Source organism: Chiloscyllium punctatum, chromosome 2, assembly GCF_047496795.1.
Source record: "Chiloscyllium punctatum isolate Juve2018m chromosome 2, sChiPun1.3, whole genome shotgun sequence".
In the NCBI taxonomy this organism is placed as follows: domain Eukaryota; kingdom Metazoa; phylum Chordata; class Chondrichthyes; order Orectolobiformes; family Hemiscylliidae; genus Chiloscyllium; species Chiloscyllium punctatum.
Genome location: NC_092740.1, coordinates 142420361 through 142431124, shown reverse-complemented (window position 1 = coordinate 142431124; position 10764 = coordinate 142420361). Strand labels below are relative to the sequence as shown.

The window sequence follows — 10764 nt, the reverse complement described above, 5'->3', positions numbered from 1 at the left end:
GTTACAGTGGAATTGAGAATGACCATGATCTCATTTTTAATGTTTGAGCAGTTTCATTGGGCTGAATGAGATGTGGGAAACAACTTTCCAGGCCATCTGAAGCATTGTCAACATTGCTGGTGAGTCTTCTGCAGATAGATGAAGAATGCAGACTGTCCACTTTATGTTTGAGTTTCATGCTACCAGCCAGCCTCATCATTCCTACGGGGTCCAACTCTCAACGTTTCACTCCTGATCTCCAACATCAGAAGTTCTAAACAAAAAGAAAAAGAAAGAAAATTAACAGAAGTCTGACCCTTCTCTGCTTTTGGTTGCACTTCAGTCCCATGCTCCTGATCTTCAGGCACCTGGCACAGAGGGGGGTGGGTAGGTCAGAGGATCTCCTCATGGCTCTGCTCCTGGGCCTGGCCAAACTGGCCATAAACAGGTCCAGGCAGCGGGCCGTGGAGGGGGTTGTTAGGGCCGATTGCCTCCCCCTTTTCTGCGGTTATGTTAGAGCCCGAGTGTCGTGGGAGAGGAAACACGTGGTGTCCACCAACACCCTTGAGCTGTTCAGGGAGAGGTGGGCGCCGCAGGGAGTGGAGTGCATTCTTTCCCCCTCCAACTCTATTTTGATTTAATCCCTGTTCTCCCCTTCACTGTTTGATCACACAGCATTGCCCTTTGATGTGAAGGGCAGTGCTTGTCACTGGCCACTCGGGTGTTTCTTTTCTTCCTGGTGGTGGAAATTAAATAAAGATTCGTGCACCTTGTGTCTCTCACTGTGTCTCACACCTGCACACACACAGCATGGGTGCTGGGGTAAAATAAGCACTACCGCAGTTAGACACTCCATTGTTGCTCATCCAGATTGTGGGAAACCCTTAGAATGTTCATTTACTTTCACTTCTGGTCACTCCATTAGGATTCCAAATAGAGTAGGGTAGTGCAGTAATCTCTCTCTTAATCCTCAGAAATTTTCCAGAATAAGTGCTGTTAGAGTGTGGACGAAATCTTGACCAAGTGTCCCAGAAATTATCCTGACTAAATCTTAAACTGTCAGCTGCAAATGCAGAGTGAAAATTGAGCAAAGCCTTAAGTAGCATTTGAAATCCTTAGCAATAGCTTGTTCCTGCTTGTTCAGTGGATCACTGCTAGGAGAGGTTCATTGAAGCACTGTGCATCCTTCATTAATGAGCAAGAGCAGTCAATTCAATTGTCAATCAGAACCTAAATAATCCTCTGGATAGTTGCTTCGAGGACATTCTTCAACTCCTCTTGAAAAGCAGTGACTTATGGTAAATATGGAGTAAATTGGCATTGAAGGGTGTGGCCTCCTCTAAGCCAGCCCAGTATCCTCTCAGCACATAACATATTCTGGGAATGTCACTCCCAAAATTCTTCATAAAACGTCTTTATCAGTAGCCTAGCTATTTTTCATGTTTTTCACACCCTTTTTTCATTCAGAAGTAGAAGCTGGACAGGGGGGTCGGAGTTGGATGGGGTTGGGGGGGGGGGGGGGGGGGCTGGATGGTGGTGGAGGCAGACAGGGGGCTGTAGGGTCTCACGCACATTGTGTTGCTGCCTAGTCTCCTGAACGGGGGAATGCTTGCTGTGTCAGTCCCATTGAACTGGTGGGGGTGGGGGAGGCTTCAGCAATGCTGCAGGTCCCTTACACACAAGTGTGTGTCTGCTCAGAAACCAACCCTGAGACAGTGAGAGGGAGCAAGGCAGGCAGAACGAGGAAAGGGGAAACCTCAGAAAACTCCGAGCCCCAGGGGAGGGGCATTGAATCAATTAACCGAATAATCAATAGTGCCCACCATCTTGTTTTGATAATTGAGGTTCCTCTGTAAAGGGTTAAATAAAGGGTTCACCTGCAGACCTGGTGCTGTCGGAATCTTCTGAGGAGACCAGCAAGGCAAGAGGCAGATGCCAGTTGGCCATCGGGGGGGGAGAGAGAGAGAGAGAGAGAGAGAGAGAGTGTGTGTGTGTGGGAGAGGACAAGAAAGCAGCCTCGCTGACTCAGACAGACAGCATCTGTGTACAGAGGAACCTTGATTATCCAAATATCAATTATCCGAATATTGGATTATCCAAAGGAGATCTCAAGGTCCTGATAGAAACATTACAACAAAGACATGTTTCCAACGGCAGCATGGTGGCACAGTGGTTAGTACTGCTGCGCCAGAGACCCCGGTTCAGTTCCTGCCTCAGGCAACTGTCTGTGTAGCGTTTGCATATTGTCTGCGTGGGTTTCCTCCCACAATCCAAAGATATGCAAGTTAGGTGAGTTGGCCATGCTAAATTGCATGCAGTGTTAGGTGCAGGGGAATGGGTCTGGGTGGGTTGCTCTTCGGAGTGTCGGTGTGGACTTGTTGGGCCGAAGGGCCTGTTTCCACACTGTAAGTAATCTAATCTTTAGAAAAAAAAGACCTGTTTCCAACACTGATCGTGTCTTCTGTTTACAGTGATTAAAAATGAACTCAACCTACTGAAATGCTGCAGAGAACAGTCCTGGAAATCGATGGGAGCCCAGGCACCGTCTCCAAATGACTGACCTCCTGCCCTCTCTCTCCCCCCACACTTTTCCTGGAGTTCTACACAGGCGTGTACCCTAAACCCCCCTTCTCCAGATAATCTCTCCAACATTGTCCTGAGGGCAAAGGTAGAACTTGTCAAAAGGTTGCAGTAAAAAGTTGTGGGTGTGGACGGGGGTGCGGTGTTAGATGGGGTTGGGGGGTGGGGTGGGGGTGGACAGGGGCTGGTGTTAGAGTTAGCGGTGGGGGCGGATGGGGGCAGTGTTAGACGTGTTTGGGGGTGGGGGGGTGGATGGGGGTGTGGTGTTAGACGGGGTTTGGAGTTGGGGGATGCGGATGGGGGTTCAGTGTTAGACGAGGTTGGCCTGGGGGCCAATTGGCGGTGCGGTGTTAGACTGGGTTGGGGGTGGGGGGGCAGTGTTAGACAGGGTTAAGGGTGGATGGGGGCGGTGTTAGACTGGGTTGGGGGGTGGGGGGTGGGGGCGGATGACGGGGCAATGTTAGACAGGGTTGTGGGGGGAGGGCGGATGGCGGTGTGGTGTTAGACGGGGTTTGGGGTGGGGGGGGTGGATGGGGGCGGTGTTAGACTGGATTGGGGTGGGGGGTGGGGGGCGGATGGTGGGGCAGTGTTGGACGGGGTTGGGGGTGGGAGGTGGATGGATGGGGGTGGTGTTAGACTGGGTTGGGGGTGGGGGTGGATGGCGGGGCAGTGTTAGACGGGGTTGGGGGTGGGAGGTGGATGGATGGGGGTGGTGTTAGACTGGGTTGGGGGTGGGAGGCGGATGGCAGGGCGGTGTTAGATGGGGTTGGGGGTGGGGGGTGGATGGGAGCGGTGTTAGACTGGTTTGGGGGTGGGGGGACAAATGGGGCGGCAGATAGGGGTTGCGGTGTTAGACTGGGTTGGGGGTGGGGGGTGGATGGGGGCGGTGTTAGACTGGGTTGAAGGTGGGGGGCGTGGATAGGGGTTGCGATGTTGGACGGGGTTGGGGGTGCGGATGGGGAAGTGGTGTTAGACTGGGTTGGGGGTGGGGGCCGCGGATGGCGGGGCAGTGTTAGATGAGGTTGGGTGTGGGGGGGGCAGTGTTAGACGGGGTTGGGTTGGGGGGGCAGATGGGGGGCGGTGTTAAACGGGGTTGGGGGTGGACGGGGGCGGTGTTAGATGGGGTTGGGGGCGGGGCGGATGGGGCGGTGTTAGACGGGGTTGGGGTTGGGGGTGGGGGGCAGATGGGGCGGTGTTAGACAGGGTTGGGGTGGGGGGCGGATGGGGGCGGTGTTAGGCGGGGTTGGGGGTGGGGACGGATGGCGGGGCAGTGTTAGACGGGGTCGGATTGGGGGCGCGGACGGGGGGCTGGTGTTAGACGAGGTTGGGGTTAGGGTTGGGGGTGGATGGGGGCGGTGTTAGATGGAGTTGGGGGCGGGGGCGGATAGGGACGGTGTTAGACAGGGTTGGGGGTGGGGGGCGGATGGGGACGGTGTTAGACTGGGTTGGGGGTGGTGGTTGGATAGGGGCGGTGTTAGACTGGGTTGGGCGTGGGTGACGGATGGTGGTTGCAGTGTTGGATGAGGTTGGGTGTGGGGGGGACGGATAGCGGTTGTGGTGTTAGACGGGGTTGGGGTTGGGGGGGTGGATGGGGGTTGCGGTGTTGGATGGGGTTGGGGGTGGGGGTGGGGGTGTGGATGGGGGTTGCGGTGTTGGACGGGGTTGGGGTAGGGGGGCGGATGGGGGTTGCAGTGTTGGATGGGGTTGGGGATGGGGGGTGTGGATTGGGGCTTTGTTAGATGGGGTTGGGGTGGGGGGGCGGATGTGGGGTAGTGTTTGACGGGGTTGGGGATGGGCGGGGTTGGCGTGTGGGGGAGGTGGGGGGAGGTCTTAGATGGGGTTTGGGGTGGTGCGGTGGATGGGGGGGGGGGGGGAGCGGGGGGGAGGGTGGGGGCTCGCATGTGATGTGCTGCTGCCTCGTCTCCTGAACAGGGAGAGGACTTAACAGAAAACTCTGAGCCTCAGAGAAAAGGCATTGAATCAATTAACTGAATAATCAATTATCCAAACAAAATAGCACCCTCCCCCCAATCTCGTTCAGATAATCCAGATTCCTCTGTTAATCTACAAGAGATTCAGGAGATATTGTAATCTTAAGGGGCCAAATAGGATTACAGATAGTATGTTTAGTATTAAACATTATTGCAACTTGTTTCTATTTTTTATTTCAAAAATATACTTTATTCATAAAATACTTTAATGGTCTGTACAGTTGGACATGCCATAAATATGTAAACATTCCATTTGTTTGCATACTGAAAACAGAGTAATCATTCCTATTTACAGGTCTTACGATTACATTTTTAGCTGAGGCATCAGCAGAGCCTAAATGACTGCGTGGGCCCCCTGTTCTTCTTTAGGCAGGCAGATGTTACACGGTGGTCTTTCCCCACTGCGCCTTTATTGCAACTTGTTTCCTAATAAAGTTGGGACTGTTTTGTATTGGTACTGGTAATTTGACGGCTTCAGTATTGTAGGACTCCTGGGCAAATTCATTATAACATTCTGGTTAGAGTGGTCTGACTTGTTTAAGGAGCAGCTAGACATTTCTTATTAGTTAAGGCACAGAGTTTAAGGGCACAGAGGTTATGCTGGGACTGTATAAATATTGGTTAGCCCACAGATAGAGTATTTTGTGCAGTTTTGAAATCCACATTATACTCTGGAGATGGTGCAGGATGTTGCCTGGGATGGAGAGTTTTAGTGATGAAGAGAGATTGGACAGATAAGGGTTGTTTTCCATGGAGCAGAGGAGACTGAGAGGGACATAATTGAGATGTATAAAATTATGAGGGTAGACAGGAAATAACTTTTTCCCTTGGTGGAAAGTTAAATGACTAGATTTAAGGTAAGGGGCAGGAGGTTTTGAGGCAATGTGAGGAATCTTTTTATACCCAGAGGCTGGTCGGAATCTGGAACTCACTGCCTGGAAGGGTGATAGAGACGGAAACCCTCAACATGTTGAAGATGTATGCAGATGTCCACTTGCAATGCCAAGACGTAGAAGGCTATGAGTTGGGTAATGGGACCGGAATAGTTAGGTGTGTGTTTTTGACTGGTGCATACTCGATGGGCGAAAGGCCCTTTTTCTGTGCTGTAGATCTCAACTACTCCATGAATCTGTGTGCAGAGGAGGTGAAGCAACAGAGACCCGAGAGTGGTTTAGACATCCAGCCAGAGGAGCTGGAATGGCGTCAGATTCTGCATTCTCACAGACCAGGGGGCACCAGGCAATGGTTCAGGCAACCTGGCATAGAATATGCAATACAGCAGATTACCAGGGTATGCAATTACATTAGTGCATTATACCAGGTTAAGAGATGATCTATGAGATAGTGTGTCTGAGATCCACAAATGTTTTTACTAAACGTCACTCCGGCATCTACTCCCTAACAGGAGTGTTAAACATTTTAGGATACAGTGTAATGATGAAATGTGTTCTATGGAACAATTTATGCTCTTTTAGGCACTCCAGATTGTGTAAAGTAAATGGAATGCACTGGTAAGTGGAAAGTTTGAAACTAAGCCCATTGATGGTTTTAAGGCTTGAAGTGGAAAGGAAAGAAATGCTTGATGAAGTGTCTTGCTTGTTAGAGTGTAGCATATACCAGTCAAAACACAAGAATCCGAGTTTCTGTGTAGTTTCAGAGCACCAGCAGCTTTTGGACAGTATGTGAAGATTTTTAACGAGGACATTCAGGTTTAATGCATTTGCCTCGGGCTTGCTTCCCGATATTTTTGACCCTTTTTGTGATTTGTCCACTCAGTTCTTGCAGTGGCCTCATTTGATTGCAGGCACCAATCCATACACCAATGTATGGATTAGCCAAGGGATACACAGAGATTGTGATTTTTTTCTTATGTGGTATTACCCTCACCACTGCAACTTTGTGGTATGCATGCAGAGTCGTGGTTGCAAGATCAAAGCTGGGAACTGCATTTTCAGGAGCGTGTAACCTTTCGAAACAACAGACAGGAAGCAAAGGGCAGTGGATAGCTCTGCTCCTACAAGATGGGCTCACTTTGATGATAAGAAAGTATCTCTGGCTGAATAATGTAAGATCCACACATGGAGTTAAGAAACAATAAGAAGAAGACAATGATGGGAGTTGTCTATAGGGCTCCTTATTTTAGTTGCTCCTTAGGACAGAGAGCAAATTAAGAGAAAATGAAGGCATGTAAAAAAGGCAGTACATTAATCATGGGTGACTTTATTCTTCACGTAGATTGGGAAAATCAAATAGTCAAAGGTAGCCACAAGGATAAAATTATAGAATGCAGTTAGGACAGTATTCAAGAAGCATATGTTATGCATCCAACCAGGGATCAGACTAGTTTGGATCTGGTAATATGTAATGAGGCAGGTTTAATAATGGATCTCAGAGTAGGAGATCCCCTAGGGAACAGTGACCATAACAAAGTTGAATTTGGTCTTTAGTTTGAGAGGAAGAAACTCAGGTCGGAAGTAACTTCAAATGAGAGTAATTACATGGAACAGAGTTGGCCTGGGAAACGGGTTTATTTGAAACAACAATTGAGGACAAATAGAGTCATAGAGTCATGGAGATGTAGAGCATGGAAACAGACCCTTCGGTCCGACCCGTCCATGCTGACCAGATATCCTAACCCAAACTAGTCCCACCTGCCAGCACCCAGCCCATATCCCTCCAAACCCTTCCTATTCATATACCCATCCAAATGCCTCTTAAATGTTGCAATTGTACCAACGTCCACCACTTCCTCTGGTAGCTCATTCCATACACGTACCATCCTCTGCATGACAAAGCTGCCTCTTAGGTCTCTTTTATATGTTTCCCCTCTCACCCTAAACCTATGCCCTCTAGTATTGGACTCCCTGACCACAGGGAAAATACTTTGTCTATTTATCCTATCCATGACCCTCATAATTTTGTAAACATCTATAAGGTCAACCATCAGCTTCCAACGCTCTAGAGAAAACAGCACCAGCCTGTTCTGCCTCTCCCTATATCCTCCAACCCTGAATCCTTTCATGTTTCCAATAGGCAGGAGACCAGAACTGCACGCAATATTCCAACAATGACCTAACCAATGTCCTGTACAGCTGCAACTTGACCACCCAACTCCTATACTCAATACTCTGACCAAAAAGGAAAACATACCAAACACCTTCTTCACACTAAGAAAGTATTTCATAAGAGAATTGAAAATGATGGATCACAAACAAAAATCTTCATTTTTGAGTATGCATTACCTCATCCTCATCCTCAACCTCATCTGTGTCCTATGATCCTTCCCCACTCTCTACCTGATGAAGCAGCAGCGCCCTGAACTTCCAAATAAACCTGTTGGATTATAACCTGGTGTTGTGTGATTTTTAACTTTGTCCACCCAAGTCCAACACCGGCACCTCATCATCATCAGAAGAGTGGAGGGGATTGACAACCTCCCAGAGGATAATTGGTCTCGACGCAAACAGTTTTCCAAAGACTGGTCAAGAGACACACCATTATTGACCAGCCAGACAAGTGTAACTATTGAAGACTTCACTGGAATAAAAGTAACACACTGTGAATGCTGGAAATCAGAAATGAAAACAGAAAGTGCCAGAGACCAGTGACCCGTCTTCAAACAGACCCCAGAGAGAATGAAAAACAATTGGACAAATAAAGGGATTGGTAAAGGTCATCCTGGCACAATGAATAGCTGCTCATGGGGACAGCTAGTGGCTAGGGGTGTGGTAGCAACCCATATGATGATAAGACTTGGTGCGTGGGGGTTGGGATAAGGACATGGGAGAAGGTGCTGAAGCCCTAATATTATTGAACTCGATATTGAGTCCTGAACACTGCAGGGACCCCAATCGGAAAATGAGGTGCTGTTCTTCCAGTTTGCGTTTTGCTTCATTAGAGTACTGCAGCAAACCTGAGACAGAGACGTTGGCCAGAGAACAAGGTGGTCTGTTGAAATGGCAGGCAACTGGAAGCTCAGGGTCATTTTTGATAACAGAGCATAGGTGTTTTGCAAAATGGACACCCACGCTGTGCTCCATCTCCCCAGTGTACACCATCTTGTGAGCAGTGAATGCAGCAGATGAGATTGAGTGAAGTACAGATAAATCGCTGCTTCTCCTGGAAGGTATGTCTGGGGCCTGGATAGTGAAGAAGGAGGATGTAAATGGGCAGGTGTTACATCTTCTGTGTTTGCATGGGAAAATGCCGTGGGGCTGTGGGACAGTTTTGGGAGTGGAGGAGGAGTGGACCAAGGTTTCCCGGAGGGAATGGTCCCTACGGAAGGCTGACAAGGGAGGGGAAGGGAATCTTTGTCTTCTGGTGACATCTCACTGGAGGTGGTGGAAATGGCAGCTAACGATCCTCTGGATGTGGATGCTGATGGGGTGGTAGGTGAGGACCTTATAACTGTTGTGGGAGGAAAGAGAGAGAGTTGGCAGGCTGAGGGACCTGTCAACCACAATGGTAGAGAACTGTTGGCTGAGGAAGAAGGTGGACATTTTGGAGGCCCCCTTGTTGGAATTGGCATCAATGCAATGGAAATGAAGGAACTGGGAGAATGGAACACAGACTTTACAAGAAGCAGGGTTTGAGGATGTATAGTCAAGGTAACTATGGGAGTCGGTGGGTTTGTAGTGGATTTGGTGGCCAGACTACCCCCAGAAATGGAAACAGAGCTGGTGAGGAAGGGAAAGGAGGAGTCAGTGATGGACCAGGGGAAGGTGAGAGCGGGTTGGAAATTGGAAGCAAAATAGATAAACTTTTACATTTCCAGATGAAAGAGGGAAGCAGTGCTGATAATGACATAACATATCAGAGAAAGTGTTGTAGTTGGGAGTCAGATCAAGACTGGAACAAGGAATGTTCCATCTACCCCACAAAGAAACAGGCACAACTGAGGTCCATGCAGGTACCCATGGTTAACTCTCTGACTGCAAGAAAATGAGAAGAGCTAAAGGAGAAGTTGTTCAAAGTATTTTTGTTTGGATTTTGTTTATTAAGGATTTTTCTGTTCTGTTTCTATCTTATCTCCAACAGTAGTAGTGCCACACAAAGCGTAAAAGGGTATCCTCAGCTTTAAAACTGGGCAAAAAACCCATATAAACTGATTGTCATTCTTGTCGATATTGTCGTGGGCAGACTCATTAAGCCATGAAGATTGTTGAGATGATATCTATTCAGCTTATTTTTCCTCATGTTAACTCAGTCACTACATTCTGTAGTCTCATTTGGTCAGATTTGTGCTTCAGGACTTTGCCAGCTTGGTCAGTAATGGTGCTTCTAAGCTATTCTTGGTGGTGGACATTGAAAAATTGAAAATGCTTTATTAAAGAAACAAATACAAAGTAGATTTTTATGTTATTACACAGAGACTGGTTAGGGTTTGGGAATGCCCTGCCTAGAAGTATGGTGGAGGCAGGTTCAATTATAGAGTCAGAGAGTCATAGAGATGTACAGCACAGAAACAGACCCTTCAGTCCAACTTGTTCATGCCGACCAGATATGTGGGCGGCATGATGGCGCAGTGGTTAGCACTGTTGCCTCACAACGCCAGAGACCCAGGTTCATTTCCCGCCTCAGGCGACTGACTGTGTGGAGTTTGCACGTTCTCCCCGTGTCTGCGTGGGTTTCCTCCGGGTGCTCCGGTTTCCTCCCACAGTCCAAAGATGTGCAGGTCAGGTGAATTGGCCATGCTAAATTGCCCGTAGTGTTAGGTAAGAGGTAGATGTAGGGGTATGGGTGGGTTGCGCTTCGGCAGGGCGGTGTGGACTTGTTGGGCCAAAGGGCCTGTTTCCACACTGTAAGTAATCTAATCTAATCTAATATCCCAACCCAATCTAGTCCCATCTGCCAGCACCTGGCCCATATCCCTCCAAACCCTTCCTGTTCATATACCCATCCAGATGCCTTTTAAATGTTGCAAATGTACGAGCCTCCACAACTTCCTCATTCCTTACACATGTTACCCTTTGCATGAAAATGTTACCCCTTAGGTCTCTTTTACATCTTTCCCCTCTCACCCTAAACCTATCCCCTCTAATTCTGGACTCCCCCACCCCAGGGAAAAGACTTTGTCTATTTATCCTATCCATAATTTTGTAAACCTCTGTAAGGTCACCCCTCGGCCTCCGACGCTCCAGGGAAAACAGCCCTAGTGTATTCAACCTCTCCCTACAGCTCAAATCCTCCAACTCTGGCAGCATCCTTGTAAATC

At 48.7% G+C, this 10764-nt stretch overlaps 1 protein-coding gene across 1 annotated transcript in view; it reads right to left on the bottom strand.

Moving 5' to 3' along the window:
• Window positions 1-200: 200 nt before the first annotated feature.
• Window positions 201-10764, bottom strand: part of LOC140491054 (CXXC-type zinc finger protein 4-like) — a 291006-nt gene continuing 280442 nt past the window's right edge. Inside the window, exon 2 of the mRNA XM_072589164.1 lies at window positions 201-253. Coding sequence (XP_072445265.1) covers window positions 245-253 — 9 coding nt within the window. The 3' untranslated portion in view covers window positions 201-244. The remainder of the gene's footprint in view (window positions 254-10764) is intronic.